The 24,562-nt window shown below is 40.0% G+C and overlaps 1 protein-coding gene across 1 annotated transcript in view; it reads left to right on the top strand.

Moving 5' to 3' along the window:
- The first annotated feature begins 1,161 nt into the window (after window positions 1-1,161).
- sh2d5 (SH2 domain containing 5) overlaps window positions 1,162-24,562 on the top strand; it is a 68,228-nt gene continuing 44,827 nt past the window's right edge. Inside the window, exons 1-4 of the mRNA XM_073031695.1 lie at window positions 1,162-1,705; window positions 3,984-4,064; window positions 5,523-5,597; window positions 20,422-20,568. Of these exons, the coding sequence (XP_072887796.1) occupies window positions 1,649-1,705; window positions 3,984-4,064; window positions 5,523-5,597; window positions 20,422-20,568 (360 nt within the window). The 5' untranslated portion in view covers window positions 1,162-1,648. The remainder of the gene's footprint in view (window positions 1,706-3,983; window positions 4,065-5,522; window positions 5,598-20,421; window positions 20,569-24,562) is intronic.

Below are 24,562 nucleotides of genomic sequence, written 5' to 3'. Positions count from 1 at the left end.
GAATTATAAGTTCTGTTCTTTCCCCCCACTTTTAAATAGTTACAACCATTGCGTTTCGATTCCCAAAGACGAATTCTTCGGAAAGAGGGAATGAGGGCGAGAGAGAGATGAAACAGCTGCTAGAATTACGGCTTCAGCCAGCAAAATAAACCACAAAGTTGCTGAAAATCTAAGTTAAAACAAAAGCTGTAGTAACCGGGCAAATGTTTTAAACACGTCTTTAAGTTTCTGTTTGATGAGCTTTGATTGAGTTATAGTACAGAACACTGAGTTCCTGTACAGTACAGAAACAGCCCTTTGGACCAAGCAGTCCATGCTGATCAAATTGCACCATCTCGGATCGCAAGACCCTGCAGTGGATAGTGAAGTCAGCTGAGAAGATCATCGGGGTCTCTCTTCCTGCCATTACGGACATTTACACTACACACTGCATCTGCAAAGCAAACAACATTATGAAGGACCCCACACAACCCTCATATAAATTCTTCTCCCTCCTGCCGTCTGGGAAAAGGCACTGAAGCATTCGGGCTCTCACTGCCAGACTATAACAGTTTCTTCCCCCAAGCCATCAGACTCCTCAATACCCAGAGCCTGGACTGACACCTTACTGTCCTATTGTCTTGTTTATTATTTATTGTAATGCCTGCACTGTTTTGTGCACTTTATGCAGTCCTGGGTAGGTCTGTAGTCTAGTGTAGTTTTTTTCTGTTGTTTTTTTATGTAGTTCAGTCTAAATTTTGTACTGTTTCATGTAACACCATGGTCCTGAAAAACGTTGTCTTGTTTTTACTGTGTACAGTACCAGCAGTTATGGTCAAAATGACAATAAAAAGTGGCTTGACTTGATTTACTAAATCCCATGAAAAGTCAGATTCTCTGCACGTTCAGCCCCAGCACTGAATCTTTCCAGCACTTAGCATTTCTTCCTCAGATTTGCAGAATTTGAAGTTCTGTTCTTTCCCCCCACTTTTAAATAGTTACAACCATTGCGTTTCGATTCCCAAAGACAAATTCTTCGGAAAGAGGGAATGAGGGCGAGAGAGAGAGATGAAACAGCTGCTAGAATTACGGCTTCAGCCAGCGAAATAAACCACAAAGTTGCTGAAAATCTAAGTTAAAACAAAAGCTGTAGTAACCGGGCAAATGTTTTAAACACGTCTTTAAGAGAATCCTGGGAATCTTAGCTGCCTGCTGACAGACATTTTACAGGGAGTCTGAATGACATTTCGGGTTTTTACATGCTTGGAGTAACAAAGGAATTCCTTGGAAGAGAAAACGAAACTTTACACGCATATTTAACACGAGGATCCTGTTGCCGTGGCTGACACCCTCCGAACAGCTCCAGCCCGCCCTCCCCTTACTGTGATTTTGTACACTGGGAGCCGTGAAAATAACATTTTCATAAAAAGAGAAGCATTTCCGGCAAAACACACACGCCTCTACGAGCACTGATGTCAACACAGGGATGAAAGGAGGTCCAGGTGAGAGGTTTACTAGCGCAGGGCTCCCCAATCTCGGCGGCTTCGTGACCCCAGCTCCTCGGGAGCCCGTTCTCCTCACCCGAGAACTTGCTCCAAGTTCAGTCCGGAGTGTTTAGCGTCAACATCAAGCGAAACCCCACCGAGACGCTGCAGGGATCTCTGCGGTGATGGCCAAGAGTCGTTCTCCAGATACTAAACCCAGAATCTGGACCAAGTTCGCGGAGGTAGGTTTCTGCTCGGCCTGGCTTCGAGATTCTGTGAGACCCGGTGGTCGCCGTGCTTTGGGGCTTAAGCAGTGCGGAATGTTCCTTATATTTACCCTGCATGTTACATTTAAACAGACAGCAATCATTTTCACAAACGAGAACATCTGCAGTTGCCGAAAATTCTCACTACGATTTTGTTTGTTTGAAAAATCAAACCTCCAACTTCAAAGCATATCCATGCAAATATATCTGTGTAGGAAAGCGAGGTTCCCTTCTGGAATTACCTATGTCTGTTCCTGCCTACTCTGGCGCATTTTTTTTTTTTTTTTGCTGTTCATTGCTCCTTTAAGTCGCGACAAGTCATGAATGTTTTATACGATGCCCTCCCCGCGTTGCAACACAGACATTCCCCGTTGAACGTTACTCATATCCTGCAACTAAGGATATGCATGAACAGTTTTCCATCACTGGGCATCCAAACGAAAGAATGACGTATTTGTAATGGAAAGCTATTAAGCTACCAAGAAAAATATAAAATTGTTACTGAAACTGTTCGGAAGGCTCTTTAGACTTGATTTGTATTTCCAGAGTTTCGTGCCCAGTCTGGATACAATGCCGTAGGGAGAGATTACATTGCTACTGAATCGTGAGCCATCCCTACTGTATCTTGCAACAAGGATAGAATTCCTAAACAGTTTCATCACTTGAGCCTCCAATACCACGAAATAAATTACAATGGGACAATTAATCCTTCATGTCTACTCGGCGTTAAATAGAAACAGAGTGAGGCAGTTCAGCCCATCGCCATTAAGTTTGCTGCCCCAAGTTAAAATAAAAACGCTCAATCGTTTCTAAAATCTTTTCAATTTTAATGATTAAGTATTCATCACTTTATTTTTAAATGTTATGTCAGGGTTTGCTTCCAACATGGCCTTCAGAGGTAGTTTTCTTAGTTTAGCTTTTAAGCAATGCATCATCACGTTGAATACTTCCATCAAGTCTTTTATGAATCGTGGACAGGAAAGACCCACAGTGTCCTTCCGTCCTAGTGACTACTGCTGGGAATTCGAAGTTCAAAGTAAAATTGTTATCAAAGCACATACCTCTCACCAAATATTAACGTGAGATTCATTTTCTTGCAGGCATTCATAGTAAAACAGAAAAATTCAATAGAATCAGTGAAAAACTACACACAAATACTGACAAGCAGCCAAATTTCAAAAGAAGACAAATAAAAACAATAAGTAAATAATACAGCAAACATGAGTTGAACGTGAGTCCGTAGGTTGTGTTAAAGTGAGTGAAGCTATCCTTGCTGGTTCAGGAGCCTGATTGGTGAAGGTAATATTTTTTCCTGAAGCTGGTGGAATGGGACCTAAGGCTCCTGCGTCTCCTTTCTAATAGCAGCAGCGAGAAGAGAGCGTAGCCAGGATGGTGGACATCCTTGATCATGCATGCTGCTTTCTTGTGGCCGTGCGCCTTGTAGATGATGGGGAAGGCCTTTTGTGTGATGGACTGGTCTGTGTCCACCACTTTCTGTGGAGGTTTCTGGTCTTGGCCACTGGTCTTCCCATATCAGGTGGTGCTGCATCCAGTCAGGATCCTCTCCGCTGTGCATCTATAGAAGTTTGTCAAGATTTTAGATGACATGTTGAATCCGTGCTGCTGTACCTCTACCTTCCTTACTTCTCAACCCCAAAATCTCTTGCATCCAAAGATCACTGCAACAAGAAGTAACTTTGAACTATCAGTGTAATCAATACAAGGAATGATGAGATGCCTGTAAGGAGTTTGCAAGTTCTCCTTACTGTGACTGTGTGGGTTTCCTCTGGGCCTCCGGTTTCCTCCCACAGTCCAAAGATGTAAAGGCTGGTAGGTTAATTGGTCATTGTAAATTATCCCGTGATAAGGCTGGGTTTAAATCGGAGGATTGCCAGGCAGTGTGGCTTGAAGGTCTGACAAGCCTTTTCCGTTCTGTATCTCAGTAAACATCCTATGATTACTTGGTAGTGAGCTCTAAGCATCAGTTAGAGAGCTCAGAATGGAAGTGAAATAGTTTTCCCATGGGAGGAAGAGACACCCCTCTACACCTTCAGTGAGCAACAAGTACAAAGCAAAATTATCAGACCCCTGGGAGCCTATAACCACTAGCTGAGAAAGATTGCATGCTGCATGCACTCTGAAAATTGATTTCCTGTCACTGGATTCCGTTAATGCTTTCTGATACTAAATATTGAGTGGTATTTCAAATCTATGCCATGGATGTTGAAAATTTTCTTTGGAATTATTCTCACAGTATGTAGGTTCCTTCACTGTGGAGGATCGAGATCTTGAAAGAATGACATGGCGCATTCATCAACAGCTTCGTTTTCTGAAGGTAATTATCAAAGCAACCTTATTATCAAAGTAATTACCAAAGCAAAGTACAGGTATGTGGAGGAATTTAAGGTGGGGGGGATATATGGGAGGCAGGGTTTAAGGGTCGGCACAACATTGTGGGCCGAAGGGCTGTACAATTCTTTGTTCTAACCTGCATATAATTAAAGTTCTAGGCCTCCATGTTGTGGATAAGATCCCATGCAATCTGGGAGTGGCATTGTGAACTATGACAGTAGGATAAGTTTTAAACTAGCCAAAAAAAAAGGATGTCAGGAAGTTCTTCATACAAGTGATAATCAACAGATAGACTTCCATTTACACTTGCGGAGATAAAAAAAATTCTGAAGTCATTAAAGGCTGGAGGATGGGGAAGAGTTAGATTCTGTATGGATGAATGAAACTGAATAGGTTAAATAGTCTTAAATGTGGGAAGCCATGGATGAAAAGCCATGGACCTATACCACAAGTATGAATGGAAAACAAGGGGATGTAAGTCCAGAAATGAGAAAATAAGAAGGGCTGCAGAAAATGGCTGCTGACATAAAAATTAACTCACTTGAAAAACTTACTGCCGAGAACCAAACTTGGGAACATCTGGAGCTGCCAGAACAATTTGCGCCATGTGAATAAACCACAGCTTCCACAATGTGGGCTTGAAATATCATTCAGCTTTTGTTAGCAGGCTGATGGAGATTTTCCTGCAAAACAACAAACGTTTCAAAGCCAACTAAAATTTGGAAAGGAAAGACTAAATTGAAGCCACACATAGCATTTTCAAAGGTTTTAGGGCAAGGAGAATAATCCAATTACCATTTAATAAAAATGTTAATTTAAAAATATAGCTTAATTTAAAAATCTTAGTAATGAATATTAAATTATTGCTCATAGCTTGATATCTAATAAATATAACTTCTAATAGAAGAAAAATTCAGTTTAATTACACCAAAATATTGAATTGATTATAATTGTGATTTTTTTCACCTACAAAATAGGATTAGTTTGAATCCTCTTTTCACATTTCCCTTGTTGCTCTACATTAGAACTGAATTAGAAAAGTTCATCTCAATTTCCTTTTAAGCTTACTTTAAAACTGGCAATAAGACAAGAAATACAGTTGCTTCTTGATATTACAGACCTAACTTGAACCGATCTGGGCTTTTCAGTTCATTTGTGGCCTGTGCTACATTTAATCTATTACCATAGTAACAAAGAAGAAAAACATGATATATTCTGCCATTTCTGGATATCTGCTGATTTCATTGTGGCCAAGTTTCCAAGTAAAATGTTTCCAGGTGCACAAATTCTTTGCAAACTTATGCCTGTGTGTACATGTGGGATTAATAGTTCCAACTTATTGCTCTTCTTCTATGTTTAAAAGAATATTTTTGATTGCATTTTCATGACTAATTTGTATGATGTGTTTTATGTCTGACGTGTGGTTTTACTTTCTGAATAGAAGTTTCCTCGAAAAATGGCAGTAATACTGAAATTCTCATCACAAGGAATAAAGATGTACAATGAAAATAAAGAGGTAAAAATCCACAGAATCATTCATGTGCCATTTATTTACTTTGTTCAGGACTTTAAAGTTTCAAGTTAAAATAATCGCTGGAAGTTGAAGGTAATGGAACCTAACATGCCAACATGAATATTTAGAACATACTTTACTTATGACATTGTAATAAGTTTGAACATTGTTTTCTTTTTCTTCTTTTTTCTTTAATTTTTTTGTCTTCTCCTTAAGCCAGTATCTCATTCAGTGGTATGGTTTACTTAAGTTATAAATCAAAAGATTTCTCAAGAAAGGTCAAAGGTCACCAGACTGGAAACTGTCATGCAGTCATGAGTGTCAGTATTTATCAAGAGATTAGCACTGAAGTTTTAGTTCACCTAAACCAAAGAGCCCTTCTCTCATAACCATTCCTATATATATTTATGGTAGCCCATGCTTATGTTTTCTGGAATTACTTGTGTCTTCCTGAGTAAACATCCTGAATAAAAATACAACCATTTTATGGAGCTCTATTTCTCAATCAAAGAAAAAGATTGACTCGAATTTCATACCTCATCTTGATGTCTTTCTTACTTCAGCCATAATGAATTTCCATCTGGTTTGCCTCAAATTCCACCCTTCTAAATCTTCACATGATTGATATTTTCTGTGACCCACCTCTGTCTTCCTTTTTCAGTTCCTTGTCTCTCAATTACCCTTTTAAGGCCAGATATTTGCAATAGTGTCAATGGCTTCTTTACACAGGAATCAGTCTCCATTGTACTTCCAAACTGCTATTCTGTAAACTGTGATGAGTAAGCCTTTGTTGTTCATGATTAACACACACACATAAAATGCTGGAGTTGCTCAGCAGGATAGGCAGCATCTGTGGAGGAAAATGGGCTGTTTTCATTTTGGGCCAAGGTGCTTCACCATTCATTAAGACCAGATGCAGGGTCTTAGCCTGAAAAGTGGCCTGCTCATTTTTCTCCACAGGTACTGCCAGACTCACTGAGTTCCCTCAGCATTTTGAGCATCTGCTCTCTCTCATGTCTGTGATCAATTAGATAAATACATTACTAAATGGTGTAGGACAAGTAGTTGGTTTCATTCTTATCATAGCAATTAAAATTGCTATAGCAGTAATGAAATTGCTTAATTTTAAACTATAGGGTGTGTTTAGTTTAAAATAACATACTGTACATATATATGTTAGATTATAAGAAAAAAGACCAGGAACAGGCCAACAATGCCTCAAGTCTGTAACATCATTCAATATTATCATGGCTGACCCAACATTTTCCATGCACCTTTCAAACCCATTTCCATTACTCAGAAATCTCTTACATCGAAGCACTGAAGTCGCTTGGATGGAGAGTTAAGTGCCGGGCCAGATTGAAAAGGTCAGGGTATCCAAGGCCTGAAGCGAGGTACGGGCCAGTTCAGATCACTGCTCGAAGTTATGGGGTTTATTTGTGGGTTTCTTTGTTTTGTGGCTGCCTGTTAGGAGATGAATCTCATACTTTGATAATAAAATGTTCTTTGAACTTAACCATATAACAATTACAGCATGGAAACAGGCCATCTCGGCCCTTCTAGTCCGTGCCGAACGCTTACTCTCACAAACTTGAACTTCTGTTAAAAATCTATCCACCCAGTCATTGAGCATGAATTCTGTCTCCACAGCTTTCTGAGCAAGTAGTTCACATTCCTCTGAGAGAAAAAGAAATCTTAACTTCAGTTTTTAGTAGACAATCCATTATTCTGGTTACAGACTCCTCCATAAGGGGGATCTTTCTCTCAGCATTTACCTTGTCAAACCCCATGACATTTTTTTATATTTCAATAATATTGCCTCTCATTTTACTGATGTCAATTTTACTAAACTAGAGTACAGACTCAGCTCATTCAACCTTCCCTCATAAGACAATCCCTCCATACCAGAGATGATTCTGGTGGATCTTCTGTGAATTCCCTCCAATGATAGCTTAGCTTTCCTTAAATACGGGGACCAGAATGGCACATGGTGTGCTAGACTTGTATGTACATTTATAATAAGACTTCTGCTTTGGTATTCCAACACCCTTGAAATGACAGCTAGCATTCTAATAGTCCTCCTGACTTACTGCTGCACCTGAATGCTAGCTTCTAGTGTTTCATGTATGAGGGCTTCCAAAATATCTTTGTACTACGGTGTTCTGCAGTTTTATTTTCTCAATTTAGGTTAAATAACCAGCTGTTATTATTCTTCCTTTTAAAGTGAATAACTTTACTTATTTCCAAATTATACCCCATTTGCTAACTTTTTGCCCTCTCACTTAACCTATCAATATCTCTCTGTGAACTGTTTGTGCCTCCTCACAGCTTGCCTTCCCTCCTACGTTTGTTGCATCAACAAGTTTGGTTTCAGTACATCAATTTCCTTCCTCTCAATCATAAACACATATTGTAAACTGTTGCACCCTGGCACTGATCCTGCCACCAAAACGCTGGTTACATATTGCCAATCTGAAAATGTCACCCTCATCCCTAATCACTACATCCCACCAGTTGCCCAAACCTCTATCTATGCTTCTAACACTACGAGTTCTCACTTGTGAAGTAACTTTGTATGAAACTTTGCTTTCTTTTTCAAAATACAAATAGAAAATCCTTTTCAAAATACAAATCTATTCGATCTACTAGTTTCTTCCTGTCCACTCTGTTGAGAGAATTCACTTAAATTTGTCCGACACAGTTTTCCCTATTTGAATCATGATCAGATTATAACTTTTCAAATGCTTTACTATTATCTCAATAATAAATCTGAACAGTTTATTTTAGTAGATGTTTCATAGTAGGCTAACTAGCCAATAGCTACTCAAATTTTCCATTTTGAATCAGGAATCAGATTGGCAGTTTTTCAATCCATCAACCCCATCTCCAATCCATCTACTACCCACTAGGGGAGGAAAAGGGGAAAAAAACCCAACACACAAGCTGAACCAATTCAGAGACGGATAATGAAATCAAGTTACTTGATTAGAAGCTGCAAACGCCCAGAATGAAAATGAGCTGCTGTTACTCAAGCTTGCATTGGGCCTCATTGCAACAGCTGCTAGATCACAGTGAGAGTGGGATGTAGAATTAAAGTGGCCGACAATGGAAAACTCAGCAGTGCCTTCACCAGCCTTGGACAATGTTGTGCCTAGTGTGTTGAATTCAGATTTTCCCGTTTACTACCCTACTCTTGTTGGTCTACCCTATGTTGGCACGTGGCCTAGTGGGCAAGGCATCAGACTAGAAACCTGAAGGTCACTGGTTCGAGCCTCAGCTGAGGCAGTACGTTTGTGTCCTTGAGCAAGGCACTTAACAACACATTGCTCTGCGACCTCACCGGTGCCAAGCTGCATGGGGCCTAGTGCCCTTCCCTTGGACAACATCGGTGGCGTGGAGAGGGGAAGGCCTGCAGCTTGGGCAACTGCCGGTCTCCCATACAACCCTGCCCAGGCCTGCACCCTGGAAACTCCAGGCGCAGATCCATGGTCTCTCGAGACCGACGGATGCCACCACCACCCTACTCTTTGCTCTTTGTTTTTTTCAGCTCTGGTTGCATGTGGGTCTCATCCTTCCATTATCAGATGCCGTCTTCATGCAGCTTGGTCCTTCTGTTAACAATTAGTTCTCTCTCTCCCTCTCTACTTACCACCTTTAGAAGTCTCCTCAACAATTACCAGTTCCATTAGTTCTTTGAAAAAGTGCTTCAGAATAGTTACTCCATAAATAATGACATCTATTTTGCAGCCACAATTAGGTGCACTTTTCCCATTTAACAAAGTAAAATGTGTTTTATTGATAAGAGACAGAGAAGAAGTTTTCATGCATTATTGCCATTAAACTTCTCCAGACCACAGTTTCTCTTCAGCCGGTGATAATCGACTTACTTTGAAATAAATTGACTAAGATACCTGGATAAAAATGATTAGCTAAATAATTTCTCAAGGTTAGCAAATCTGGTGACTTTCTGCCTTAGGATTGCTGTAGAAAAAACAAACTATTGAGCACAAATTAACTTTTTGTGTTGACAGTCTCAATTGAACTGTGAATGATATATTGATACTTTTCTGGTATCAAACCATAACTATCCAATTAGTGGTTCTGTGTGTAGTCCAGCAATATTATTATGTGTGATTATTTTTTTTGAATTACGCCATTTTTTCAAGGCATAACTGGTGGCTGGGCCAGAAAACTGAGCAGGAAATCATTGTGTTGACTCCCTGCATTACAAAACTGCTTATTGCTTCACTGATTACCATATTTTGAATTTTTGTTACACTTGAAAGTGCTTAGAAAACAGCTGTATTTGAGAGTTTTAATAAAAAGGGCTGAGGAAATGAGGTTAAAGGAGTTAAGCATTGTTGTTGCTTTCATAAAGACTGTACACCGAAGGTAAATTATTAGCCTATCTTTGTAGCTGCATGGAAATTTTTCTTATTCATGGCATGACAAAGCCACAACCTTCAGATTATTTTGAACAGCTAAGCTTCTTAGCAGGTTTTTGTTAAACTTAGAAAATTATAATGCAGTAGTGTGGTTATAAAACAATTGAAAACAGAATGCGGGAAGAACTCAGTGGGTCAGATAGGATCTGTAGAGGCCAAAGCGCAACTTGTCATTTCAGGATGAGACTCTGCCCCAGAGCTGAGAGGGAGGAGGAAAGTTGGTAGATAATAGTGAAACCAGATGGGGAGAGAGGATGTTGGGCAGATGGATTTAGATGAGATGGGGTGGTGGGGGGGAGATGGAAATGGGAAAGGTGAATATAGGGAGAACAAAACTAGGTGGATAGCTGAGTGTGTATGGGAGGAAAACATTGTGAGCATATAAACTGGGAAAATCCAGTATTGATACCTTTGAGTTGAAAGCTTTCCAAGTGGAATATACACTCAGTGGCCACTTTATTAGGTATCTCCTGTACCTCCTGTATGTTCATGGTCTTCTGCTGCTGTAGCCCATCAGCTTCAAGGTTCAACATGTTGTGTGTTCAGAGATGTTCTTCTGCACACCACTGTGGTAACGCAGGTTATTTGAGTTACTGTTACCTTCCTGTTGCCTGGCCATTCTCATCTGAACTCTCTCATTAACAAATGTTTTTGCTCACAGAACTTCTGCTCACTGGATTTTTTTGTTTGTTTTTTGCACCATTCTCCATAAACACCAGAGACTGTTGTATGTGAAAATCTGAGGAGATCAGCAGTTTTTGAGAAGCTCAACCCACCCCATCTGGCACCAGCAATCATTCCACAGTCGAAACCATTTAGATCACATTTCTTCCGTATTCTGGTATTTGGTCTGAACCACAACTAAACCTCTTGACCATATCTGCATTGCTTTTATGCATTGAGTTGCTCCCACATGATTGGCTGATTAAATATTTGTATTAATATACAGGTGTACCTAAAAATAAGTGGCCACTGAATATAAGATGCTCTTCCAATTTGCATTTAGGTTGTTCCCTGGAGAAAGCCAGGGAATATTAATTAAAGATTGAGAGAGAATGTCCCAAGACAATCATTTAGACATGATAGAGGAAGAGGTATTAAATAGAAAGAGGTGTCATTATTCATCAGGGAAAATGTCACAGCACTGCTCAGAGAGGATATAACTGAAACAACATGGGTGGAACTGAGGAATAAGAGACGAGATGACCATGTTAATGGGTTGTATATTATAAACCTCCCAATAGTTAGCAGAATTTAGAGGGGCAAATTTGTAGAGAGATAGTAGACAATTGAAAAACAGTAAGGTTGTGGTAGTAGGTGATATTAACTTTCTGCATATTGACTCGGAACCCAAACTATCAGAAGAACTGGATGGGATGGAGTTTGTCAAATGTGTTCAGGAAAGTTTCCTTAATCAATGTAGAGGTCCCACCTTGGACGGTGCAATATTGGATTTCCTCTGAGAGAATGAGATAGGGCAGGTGGTAAAAGCATGTTAGGGGCACACTTTGAATCTAGTGATCATAATTCCATTAGTTTCAAGATAATTATGGAGGAGGATAGAACCAGTCCTTGGCTGAGATTCTAAATTGGAGAAGGGCCAATGGTTTGCGACAGGTTGTTTTCCGCAGAGATGGTTGGTAAGTGGGAGGCCTTCAGAAGTGAAATATTGGGGGTATAGAATTTGTATGTTCATGATGTGTTTGTAGAATAACATTTGTTGTAGAATAAAAGGCAAAACTAATAGGTTTAGGGAATCTCGGTTTTTGAGGGATGTTGAGGGCTTGGTTAAGAAGAAGGAGGTACATATCAGGAATAGGCAGTTAGGATCAAATGAGGGACTTAAAGGGTATAAGTAATACAAGAGAACAATTATGAGAGAAATCAGGAGGGCTAAAAGGGGGCAGGAGGTTACTATGGCAGATAAGGTGAAGGAGAATCCCAAGGGCTTCCACAGCTATATGAAGAGCAAAAGGATAAGCAAGGGACAAATTAGTCCTCTTGGTGATCTGCATGGTCATCTTCGCATGGAGCTAAAAGAGAAGGGGGAAAGCTTAACTGAATTATTTTACATCTGCATTTACTCAGGAGACAGACACAGGGTGTGTAGAACTGATGCAAAACTGTAGTGAGGTCATGGACTGTGTCTGGATTACAAACGAGGAGGTGTTTGCTGTCTTGAGGCAAATTTGAGAAGATAAATCCCCAGGGGCTGACAATGTGTTCCCTGGGAACTTATGTGTGTAACCTAGGAGGCTAACATATAACTGTAGGAGCCCTGACAGAGGTATTTAAAACGTCCTTAGTCATTGGTGAAGTTTCAGAGGACTGGAGGATAGCTAATGTTGTTCCATTGTTCAAGAAAGGCTGTAAGAATAAGGTGGAAAATTTTAGGCCTCTGTGCCTCACATTATTATTGGGTAAATTATTGGAAGGTATTCTAAGGGACTGGATGTGTAAGTATTTGGACAGACAAGGCTTAATTATGAATAGGCAACATGGCTTTATGCCCGGTATATCGTGTCTTAACAAGCTTCTGGAGTTTTTCAAGGAGGTTACAAATAAATTTTATGAAGGAAAGGCAGTGGATGGTGTCTACATGAACTTCAGCAAAGCCTTTAATGAACTCCCACATGGGAGGCTGGTCAAGAAGGTTCATTTGCATAGCATTCAGGATGAGGTGGCAAACTGAATTCAACATTGTTTAGTGGAAGAAGCCAGAAACTGGTAGTCAATGGTTGCCTCTTTGACTAGAGGCCTGTGACTAGCGGTGTGCTTCAGGGATCAGTGCTGGGTCTGTTGTTGTTTGTCATCTATATCAACGATCTGGATGTGGTAAGCTGGATGATACCTAGATTGGGGGCATAGTGGACAGCAAGGAAGGCTATTAAAGCTTGCAGTGGGATCTGAACCAGCTAGAAAAATGGATTGAAAAATGGCAGACAAGTGTGAGATGTTGCACTTTGGCAGGACCAAGCAGGGTAGGCCTCATACAGTGCATGGTAGGGCACTCTGGTGTGCAGTAGAACAAATGGATGTGGGGAAACAGATCCATAGTTCCTCGAAAGTGGCATCACTGCGAGAAAGGATCAAGAGCTTTTGGCACATTCGCCTTCATAAATCATAGCACTGAGGACAGGAGTTGAGATGCCACATTGCAATTGTATAAGAAGTTGGTGAGGCTTCATTTAGATTATTGTGTGCAGTTCTGATCATCTATCTACAGGAAGGATATCAATAAGCTTGAAAAATTGCAGATAAAAAGGATGTTGCTGGGACTTGAGGATCTGAGTTGCAGGAAAAGCTTGGACTTTTATCAGGGCAGCACAGCAGTGTAGTAGTATAACCCTACTACTGTGCCAGCAACATGGGTTAAATTCCCACTACAGTCTATAAGACATTTGTACATTCTTCGCACGACCATGTGGGTTTCCTCCATGTGCTTTGGTTCCTCCTACATTCCAAACATGAGCGGGTTAACTGAACCATGACAATAGTCCACTCTATAGAATTTAAAGCCTCATCATCCCTTACTAGCTTTTGATCCTCACAGCAAACCACCATTCTCTAACCCCTCATTCTCTGTCCTTCCCTGGGCCCCTCAGGACTGATATACATCCATAACATTTACTTCTGTCCCCCAATGTCCCAGCCCCACGTCCAGCTTTCCTACAAACTAAATAAAGTTTGTAGTGTATGTGCAAGTGCATTAACAAGGCACTTTTTCTTTCCATAGCTGAATCAAAATGTGCAAAAAAAAGCACTGAAAATGGAACTAGACATCGTTCAAATAGTGATATCATAAGAAATTATTAAATGAATGCTCCACCAAATGAGAAGATTTCTGCTCACCTTTGAATCTGCGCTGCCAATATTCCCCATTTCTCCACGTTTTCATTTTCTGACCAGAAGTATATCTGCTTTTTATCAGTTTCTTTTGTTCCCTAGTTTGCCAACATGTTGTCAACATATTCTGTACACTACTGGATGGTTCAGCTGAGTTTGTTGCAGATTTAGTGGCAACATGATATATTGTCCTCACCTACCACCCCACCAGTTTCTGAATCCAGCACATAATCCTTAATAACTTTTGCCGTCTCCAGCGGGATCTCACCACCAAACACACCTTTCTCTCTCCCCACTCCCACTTTCTGTTTTTGCAGGGATCGCTCCCTACACGACTCCCTTGTCCATTCTTTCCTCCCCACTGATCTCCCTCCTGGCACTTATCCTTGCAAGTGGAACAAGTGCTTTACCTGCCCCCACACCTCCTCCCTCACTACCATTTAGGGTCCTAAAGAGTCCTTCCAGGTGAGGCGACACTTTACCTGTGTGTCTGTTGGGCTCATCTACTGTATCCGGTGCTCCTGGTGTGGCCTCCTGTGTATCAGGACGACGTGACACAGATTGGGAGACTGCTTAGCTGAGCACCTACCTCTGTCTGACAGAAAAAAGCGGGACAGTGGCCACCCATTTTAATTCCACTTCCCATTCCCATTCCGACATGTTAGTCTATGGCCTCCTCTACTGTCGCGATGTGGCCACATTCATGCTGGAGGAGTATATTCCTTATATTCTGTTTGGGTAACCTTCAACCTGATGTCATGAACATCAATTTCTCAAAGTTCTAGTAAAGCGCCCCCCCTCACCATTCCCCTTCCCCATTCCCATTTCCCCCTCAAACCTTATCTCCTTATCTGCCTTCCCACTTTTCTTTCTTCCATGGCCTTCTGTCCTCTCCTATCAGACTCCTCCTTCTCCAGCTCTGTATCTGTTCCATTAATCGACATCCCAGCTCTTTACTTCACCCTCTCACCTTCCTGGTTTCACCTATTACCCTGTGGTTCTTCCTCCCTCCAACTTTCTTCCTCTGACTCCTCTTTTTCTCCAGTCCTGATTCAGGTTCTTGTTGTGCAACGTCAACTATACTCTTCTCCATAGATGCTGCCTGGCCTGCTGAGTTCCTCCAGCATTTTGTGTGTGTTCCTTGGATTTCCAACATCTGGAGATATTCTGTTGTTTATGATATACATACTGTATATCTGGGAAAATGCCCTTTTACTGTTAATGGCACATAGAAGTTATATTGGAGTCACAAGGGTGAAAGATGCTAGGAACAAGCAGTTAAATTTCTCAAATGATGCAATGTGATCTGAAAATGCTCATTATCATGATCTACACTTGGAAAAAAGTGCTCCGAAAATGAAACAGCAATCTAATTTTAAGGGAACAAGCCAGTTTCCAAAGGTTTGAGGTATCCATTCTTTTGTTAAGGAAATGGCAACATAAATGCAGTTCTCAGCAAATTCTAATGTGCTCTATCGAAAATCATGCCAATATTTTGCAACTATCACCAATAATTTCATGACGGAAATTGGAAAATGTAACAGAAGTAAAGTTGTACAGGTCTCTAAGTGTCATCTGAGGATACAATTATGCCATAGACTCAATTCTTAAAATTTATTGTTAACAATTCAGAATTTCAACAATGATTAGAACCTATTAATAAATAAGCCAAAAATAAACTGATCAATCTAATCTGTTTTATTCATAAACACTTAAGTCTATCATTTTCCTTTCATTCAATTCCAAGTGTAATGTCCAGGAAAAAACTCAGAGACGAAAACTGGAAGAAATATCCAAAGGAGGAATTAATGTGGCACGTCTGTTGGCAGTGCTGCCTACTATTCCAGTAACCTAGGTATAATTCAGACCTTGGGTGTATTTTTGTGGATTTTGCACATTCTTGCCATAACTGATGGGTTTTTGCTGAATGCCCAAGTTTCCATTTGCTTCCCATGAAATGCTAGGAGGTTAACTGTCGAACACTTTGCTGCACACCAGTCACTGAAAGATGTCAGGCCTGAGAAGCACACCTCCATGGCAGCGAGACTGCTGCTACACGTTATAGCTTGCAAAGAGCTTCAGAGTGAATGGAAAGAGCCCCACAATTTTCACAGATATACATAGAAATCTTGATGTTAGAGATAGGGACCAGGATGGAGATCCCATGCATTGCAGGGGGTTACAGGAAGCTTAACATTTAGCTTAACATGGCAGGAAGCAGCCACAGTGGTTTCCTCAAGAAATGAAAATTTTCATTGCTATCTATGCTGTCCCATCACCTTAAAAGCATTTTGGCTGCAGATCACAAGTTTTTTTTTCTGGTCAAAGGTGGCTCACACAATGTTGGCAATGACATTGAATGCAATGTGTGTCTGGTTAGCTCTTCCCGTTGGAAAACCATTATCCGGTGTTTTTGTGGCATTAATGTTAATTGCCATGTAACAATTTAGGGCTGAATGTAGTTGGGTTTTGATACATGTTCACATAGTCTGCTTCATTTACTGTGAAGTTGCGAAATGAATCAATCATTGCAGAATCATCAGTGAACATCTCTAGTTCTGATCTATAGTGGAAGTTAGATTATTGATGAAGCAGCTGGAGAGGATTGGGTGTAAGGCACTTGCCTGAGAAACACCCCCTTGGACTGGGATGTTTGCCCTCCAGTAACTTCAGGCATGATTCCACCCACTGGAGGGGTTTTCCCCAAAAGCCCAATCACTTAAGTTTTAGCAAAACTCAAAGCCACGCCTGCTCAAATGTATCTTGATGTCAAGGACAGTCATCTCCCTTCACCTCCAGATTTCATAATGGTCCAAAGCTGTCATGATATGTGGTCCTGAGAAAGCTGGACGTAGATGACAATGCTGTTAATGACATTTTCCATTATTTCATGAAAACTTAAAGTTAATTGGAAATTAATTTCAGATTAGATTTGTCCTGCTTTTTTTTGTGACCAGGACATATCTTGACAATACCTTGACATTTGAATGCAGAGTTGTACCTGTACAGAAAGGACTTGGCTATAGACATAGCTAATCCTGCAAATCATGTACATTTTCCTGCTCTAACCCAACCCATTGATTTGTTTAGTGCTCAGATATCCATCTGTCTCAACCTTGAATGCATTCAACACACTGGAGTAGAGAATGTCAAAGATTTACAAGTCAGAATCAGAATCGGAATCAGGTTTATTATCACCGGCATGAGACGTGACATTTGTTAACTTGGCAGCAACAGTTCAATGTAATTCTTAATAGGGAAGAAGAAAATAATACTAATAATAAAAAAAGTAAATCTTATTCAGTATACGTGTATTGAATAGATTAAAAATTGTGCAAAAAACAGAAATACTATATATTTTAAAAAAGTGAGGTAGTGTTCACGGGTTCAATGTCCATTTAGGAATCGGATGGCAGAGGGGAAGAAGCTGTTCTTGAGTCGCTGAGTGTGTATCTTCAGGCTTCCGTATCTCCTACCCGATGGTAACAGTGAGAAAAGGGCATGCCCTGGGTGCTGGAGGTCCTTAATAATGGACGCTGCCTTTCTGAGACACCGCTCCTTGAAGGTGTCCTGTCTGTGTCAGACCAAATCTGTGGAAAAAAGAGGGAATAACATAGCCTTATCTTTTCCACAGTCATACATTACAGCAATATGGTTAGCTGTTTCCTAGAACTAGAAACGTCTTGGACAATGTCTCCCATCCACTCCATAATGTACTGGTTAGGCACAGGAGTACATTCTGCCAGAGACTCTTTCCACCGAGATGCAACACTGAGCATCATAGGAAGTCATTCCTGCCTGTAGCCATCAAACTTTACAACTCCTCCCTCTGATTGTCAGACACCCTGAGCCAATAGGCTGGTCCTGGACTAATTTCCACTTGGCATAATTTACTTATTATTATTATTTTATTATTTATGGTTTTATATTGCTATATTTCTACACTGTTCTTGGTTGGTGCGACTGTAACGAAACCCAGTTTCCCTCGGGATCAATAAAGTATGTCTGTCTGTCTGTCTGTACTTTGTAGGCTAGTACCCAAGATGGAGCTGACTAAATTTACAATCCTCTGCAGCTTCTGTCAGTCCTTTGCAGTAGCCCCCCCGCCCCCCCAAACCAGACAGTAATGCAGCCTGTTAGAATGCTCTCCACAGTACATCTATAGAACTTTTTGAGTGTATTTGTTGACATACCAAATCTTTTCAAACTCCTAATAAAGTATAGCCACTGTCTTGCCTTCTTTGAGTAAGAAATTTCTTTCTTCTCAGTCCCAAATGATAAATCCCTTTTATCTTGAGACTATAGTCTAGACGTTTCTAGTTTTAGGAAACAGCTAATCATATTGCTGTAATGTATGACTGTGGAAAAGATAAGGCTATGTTATTCCCTCTTTTTTTTCACAGATTTGGTCTGACACAGTTAGACAAATGTATCAAGTTGTTATAAACACCGCAAAGTGTCTTAAATTTTCATTCAGTTGTTAAGGAAATGGGGAAAGTTTAACAGCAAGAAGATTCCATGTTCTGTTCTGAATTACCTAATGTTGAATATGGCAGTGATATGTCAGAACCTTTTATGTCTCACTGAGATGAACTCATTTATCTAACTTACAGTGACTGTAAGCCAATTCTACTTAGTAAAATGCTGGAACCTGAAACAAAAACAGAAAATGATTGAAGAATGAGCCAGATAAGCAGCGTCTGTAGAAAGAGAACCCCGTTAAAGTTAATTAAGTTGCCACAGATGCTGATTCACTGGGTGTGCTCTTCAAAGCATTTCTTGTTTTTGCTTCTGATTCTACTTAGTGAAAGGACAGTTCCATCTCAGTAGTATAATGAATCTACACTCCACCAGCTTCAGACCTTCATTGTACTCTGCACATAGAAATCCAAAAATGACCTTTCCAAACAATTGTAGCAAAACACCCTTGCATATCAATGCTATTGTAATAAAGACAAACTACACATTACAGGAGAGTTAGAACTCGAGAGGTCTACCTTTGGAAAAGAATGAATTAGAGAATGCTACCAGTTTGCTGGTTGCTTTGAGGTTCTCCTCCTCCTGCACAACTACAACCCACATGCAAAATATTGCAAATGCTGGAAATATGAAATAAAAACTAAAACTGCTGGAAATACTCAACAGATTAGGCAGCATCAATGGAAAAAGAAACAGAGTTAACATATCAGTTTGATGCTTTTTCATCAGAACTGAGAAAATCAAAGACTTTATGACAAAGGGAGATGGGGCACCTCAAAATAATGAAAGGGAAGGTCTTGGATAGGGTTACCAAAAGCCATCTGGATGAGAATTTGTAATAAAAAGTGGTTAACTTCTGGTTAAAATGGCGCTACCAAATGTGTGCGACAGCTCGTGGGTAGTTAAAAAAGCAAGAAATTCGACTAAAAACATCATTAAGACACCTTTTCAGAGGTAATTGCATTAAATCATCAAAGCAAACAGTGAGGGGGCGATCGATAGCAAGGCAAGTTCAGGGGAAACCGAGGTGGTTTGTTGCAGGATCGATGCAGATGGAGTGAGACATTGGGAGAGGAGAAGTTGGGACAGTGGAGCACTGATGCCGGTACAACTGGCCTGGGTAGAAGGTTGGATCCTGGGTGCTGAGAGGAGAAGTTGGGGCGGAAGAGATTTGATGCATGTACCACTAATTCAGTTGCAAAGTTATATCACTCTAGGTGCTGAGCTGATTGAAGAGCTTGAGAGTGGCTTAGGGCTGGGCATCACAGTCTGGGCCAGGAATGAGTTGCTGGGTGGCATGGTCTAGGCCCCGAGCCCTTCGCGGTAGATGGGTTCCAGTGTGAGGTACAATCTGCTGTTGAGACAATTTAAGCAATGGCCCAGATCAGAGGTGTTCACTCCTCTCTCCAGGGCGCCGGAACCCTTTGCTGTTCCACTGTTTGGTCAATTTAAACGCTGGCCCAGATAGACTGAAAGGACTGGGTGTCGGGATCTGAGGCGAGCATCGATTTCACTCACTCTCTGCGATGGCACTGAGGCTACAATCGTTGCCCTGACTACTGTGCTCTGCGCCTGCTGATATGATGATCTGATAAGGACCTACTCCGGGCTGCTCCGGGTTTGGGATCTGAGGACTCACTTTGGTTCGGAATGTCATTGTTTGCTTCAGTTGTTTGCATGATTTGTGGTTTCTTCCCCTTTCTCTTGCACGTCAGGTGTTGGTCTTTTATTTTTAATTTTTTTACTTTAATTGGGTTCTTTCAGGTTTCTTGCTTTGTGTCTACCTGTAAGCAAACAAATCTCAAGGCAGTATCATTTACGCATTCTTTGATAATAAATGTACTTTGAATTGAATTGGAATAATGCTGTCCTGCACGACATTGATCACCTTTGGATGAATCACAAACTACTACACCATCCTTGCTTTTTGAAGACATAGTTTCAAGCATTGAAACTTAGGGCATATTATTTTAATTATGTCTTTAAAATATTACACAAAATACTGTACACATATTTAATTGTGTAGCTGCAAATGATTCCTGTGCTATTTTGACTAGATACTATTGATGGCTCATGCCCTGAAAAGAATCCTGTATACCACGTGCCAACATTCAGAATGCCAGTTCGCCTTTGTCACCCGCAACCCCTACAGACCACCAAGTGAGCTCTTCTGCCATCTGTTCGTCACCGCACAGCCAAATGAGGTAGGTAGCAAACATTAAAACGTTGCAGAGAATTAAATGATAAAAAATCATCCATTTGTCCAAATGATAGGACAACATAGCTTTTGTTAAAAATGCATTTATTTTGGTGTTTATGGTATCCTACTCTTTTTGCCTTAGCTATGGGTTGTTTTCTGCTTATCAAAAGAGTCAAAGGTGACAGAACCATCTCCTCCTGCACAATTATACATTGGGTCAGTATACGGTTAGTTGTCCGAGGGCATGCAGAGTTACGGTATTTGTTTTCCATTGTAATTGACTCTCATCTTAACATGAAGAGACTTTCCTCTGCATTATGTGACACCAACATTATGCAAAACACAAATGGCAGCTAATGACTGGGCATTCAGGAGACACTGTGGGCCATCAGCAACAGCACAGTCTGCACCACTACAGCCCCACAGCCTGGCAACCATTACCCTACCATTATTAAGTTTGCAGATTGATCCTAGTGCAAATAAAATAGTGAAGAGCTTGTGTACCAGGAAGAGCAACAACCATGCTTAAAGATAAAGTGGCAATCTAGTGAAATTATGGCACAGGACCAACACCTCATAAACAACAGGCTATCCATAGAGCTGGGCCAGCAATGTATCAAAAATCATGTCACATAGTGAGTTTAACATGTACTATTCTTACATCCTTTATTGTAGTTGTTGACTTGATCACACATATAAAACATACTTCTAATTCATTAATTGAAATATTAAACTTAATCCAGGCCCTAATAAGACTTGTTAAATACTGCTGCATTTACAATTATATGTTCGAAATTCAAAGTAAATTTACTACAGGTTGAGTATTCCTTTTCCGCAATTCCAAAACCCGAAAACCTCCAAAATCCAAATTTATTTTTGAGCGCTGACATGTCATCACAAATGGAAAATTTCACGACACAGGGAAGGCTTTCAGGCAATGTGCAGGTCTCCGCACACCACAAGCATTTCTGAGAAGTGACTTCACATATGTAATGTACAGAAGTGAATTAAAAATAGAAAAACTGCATAAAGTGAAAAGGGAAGATCTCGATTGTATATTGAAGAGTGGATTCGTCATTGTTGGAGCGAACATGTACCACTTAACGGTATGCTGATCATGAAACAAGCAAAGATCTATTACGACAACATTAAAATTGAAAATAATTGTGAATATTCAGCAGGATAGTTGCAGAGATTTAGGAAAAGGCATGGCATTACATTTTTAAAGACTTGTGGTAATGATCATGAAGTAACAGAGAAATTCATTGATGAGTTTGCCAAGATCATTGCTGATGAAAATCTAACATGCTGAAGAGCTGCATCCATACATACATGTGATGAACAAGTGTAAGACAAACACTGCTTACCAGTAGCACATAAATTCAGAGTGGGGAATAATGGTGATGCCGAACAGCCACGGATGGTCCACCTGGGTGGCCGAGGTATTGTTAGCTTACCTTTCTGATGGTTTAATGTACACATTATTACTTCATGCACAAAATTATAAAAATATTATATAAAACTACCTGCAGGGTATATGTACAATCTATAAATGTAACATAAATAAATTTGTGTTTAGACTTGAGTCCCATCCCCAAGTACATGCAAATATTACAACATCTGAAAAAACTGAAATCCTAAAAACTTCCGGTCCCAAACGCTTTGGATAAGGGGTGCTCAACCTGTATCAAAGTACGTATACATCACCGTATACTACCCTCAGATTCATTTTCTTGCAGGCATTCACAGTAATTAGAAAGAAACACAATAGAATTAATGAGAAACATCACACAACACAGAAGCACAAATAACCAATGTGCAAATCAAAATTAAAAGAGAACAAAATATAATAAATAAATAAGCAGTAAATATCAGGAACATGAGTTGTAAAGCCCTTAAAAGTGAGTCCAAAGGTTGTGTTGTCAGTTCAGTGTTGGGGTGAGTGAAGCTATCCCCACTAGTTCACCAGCCTGATGGTTGAGGGGTAATAACTGTTCCTGAACCTGTTGGTGTGAGGCTCCTGTACCTTATTCCTGGTAGCGAGAAGAGAACGTGACCTGGATGGTGGGGGTCCTTGATGATAGATGCTGCTTTCTCGTGACAACACTCCTTGAAGATGTGCTCAGTGGTGGGGAGGGATTTACTTGTGATGAAATTGGCTGTGTCTACTACTTATTGTGGTTTTTTAAATTCAAGGACATTGATATTCCCATTCCAGGCTGTGATGCAATCAATCGGTATATTCCTCACTACGCATTTATAGAAGTTCATCAAAACATTAGATGACATGCCAAATTGGCGCAAACTTCTTAGAAAGCTGAAGTGTGTGGTGCCTTTTTTGTAATTGCGGTTACATTCTGGACGCACGGTAGATCCTCTGACATGAAATAATAACACAGAGAAATTTAAAGTTGCTGACTCTCTTCACCTCTGATTTTTCTTCCTGTTGACAATGATCAGCTCTTTGGTTTTGCTGACACTGAGTGAGTGGTAGTTGTTGCGGCATCATTCAGCTAGATTTCCAGTCTCCGTCCTACACACTGATTCAGCCCACAACAGTGGTATCATCAGTATGGCATTGGGGCAGTTTATTTTCTTTTTTTTTGTGTAATTTGACATTGTACATATATATCATATAATCATATATGTCACAAATCTCCACATAGTATTTATCTGAGGTGTACACTTATAGAAGAGTGGAGAGAAAAAACGAGCAAAAGGAAAAAACTATGTACAAGTAGGGAGTGATTTTTTTTTACAACATATTCATTGATTTGTGAGAATAAAATCAGGCCTATGAGGCATTATGTAGTTAAACCATTCTTCCCAGTATGAATCAAATGGTTCCAGCTTATGATTAACAGATGCTGTTAACTTCTCCATTTTGTAAATGTCCATTGTAATTTCCATCTACGCATTTAAAGTTGGGCTCTCCTATGATAACCATTTCCTAGTAAGAGTCTTTTTACCAGCCACCAACAGTATATTCATTAAATATTTATCTCTTTTCAACTGTTCTTGAGGTATATATCCAAAATATATGGCCTTACTCTCTAAGGGTATTTCATATTTAAAGATGTCTTGTAGGGCATTGTGTATCCCCCCTCCAACAGTGTTTGATAACAGGGCAGTCCCAAAAAATATGATAATGATTTGCATTTTGATCTCCACAATTTCTCCAGCAAACAGGGAGGTTACTATCATAATGGGATTTCTGAGAGGGTGTAATAAAATATCTTATCAAGTTTTTCCATCCAAATTCCCTCCATTTCTGTGAACTGGTACACTTCCATTGATACCTCCATATTATTGTCCATTCTTCCTCAGATATAATTATCCCTCCTTCCTTCTCCCATTTTGTTTTAATGTATGAAGTCGAATGTGTTGTAAGATTTGACAACCCCTTATACATGCTTGAAATGATTCTACTACCGTTATCTGAATTATATGCTTTTCTAAATAGCTCTATCAAGCATGTACTTGCCTTGGTTACATTTTAAAGTGTCTTATTAACATATTGTCGCATTTACAAATACCAATAAAAAAGTGTTTCTCTTTAAGCATTTCAAAACTGAACAGTGTTCCTTCTTTCATTATGTTGCAAAGAACTGTTATTCCTTTAGCTGCCCAGTCCTTAAATCTAGCATCCAATTTATTTGGTGTAAAATTCGAGTCATATGCACACCATTTAAGAATTGCAATATCTCCCTCTAGATTATATTCTTTTATAGTAGTTTTCCATATCTTAAGTCAATTTCACCCATGGGTTATCAGTAGTATTTATGTACCTTTGCAGGTTGTTATCAGCCAAAATTGCTTGTATGGGGATGGGAAGTACCCACTCAGAATCAGAATCAGACTTTAATTGCCAAGTACCTATGCACATACAAGGAATTTACTTCTGACAGATGTTGTCTCTCTGCTCATAACAATAATAATGATAAATATAAATGAAAATATAGATTATACATACAGGTAGTGCAATCCAAGTAATAGTT

The sequence above is a fragment of the Hemitrygon akajei genome, chromosome 29 (genome assembly GCF_048418815.1).
Source record: "Hemitrygon akajei chromosome 29, sHemAka1.3, whole genome shotgun sequence".
NCBI classification, from domain to species: Eukaryota; Metazoa; Chordata; class Chondrichthyes; order Myliobatiformes; family Dasyatidae; genus Hemitrygon; species Hemitrygon akajei.
The sequence above is the reverse complement of the archived record's forward strand: the minus strand, read 5'-3'. Positions and strand labels throughout refer to the sequence as shown.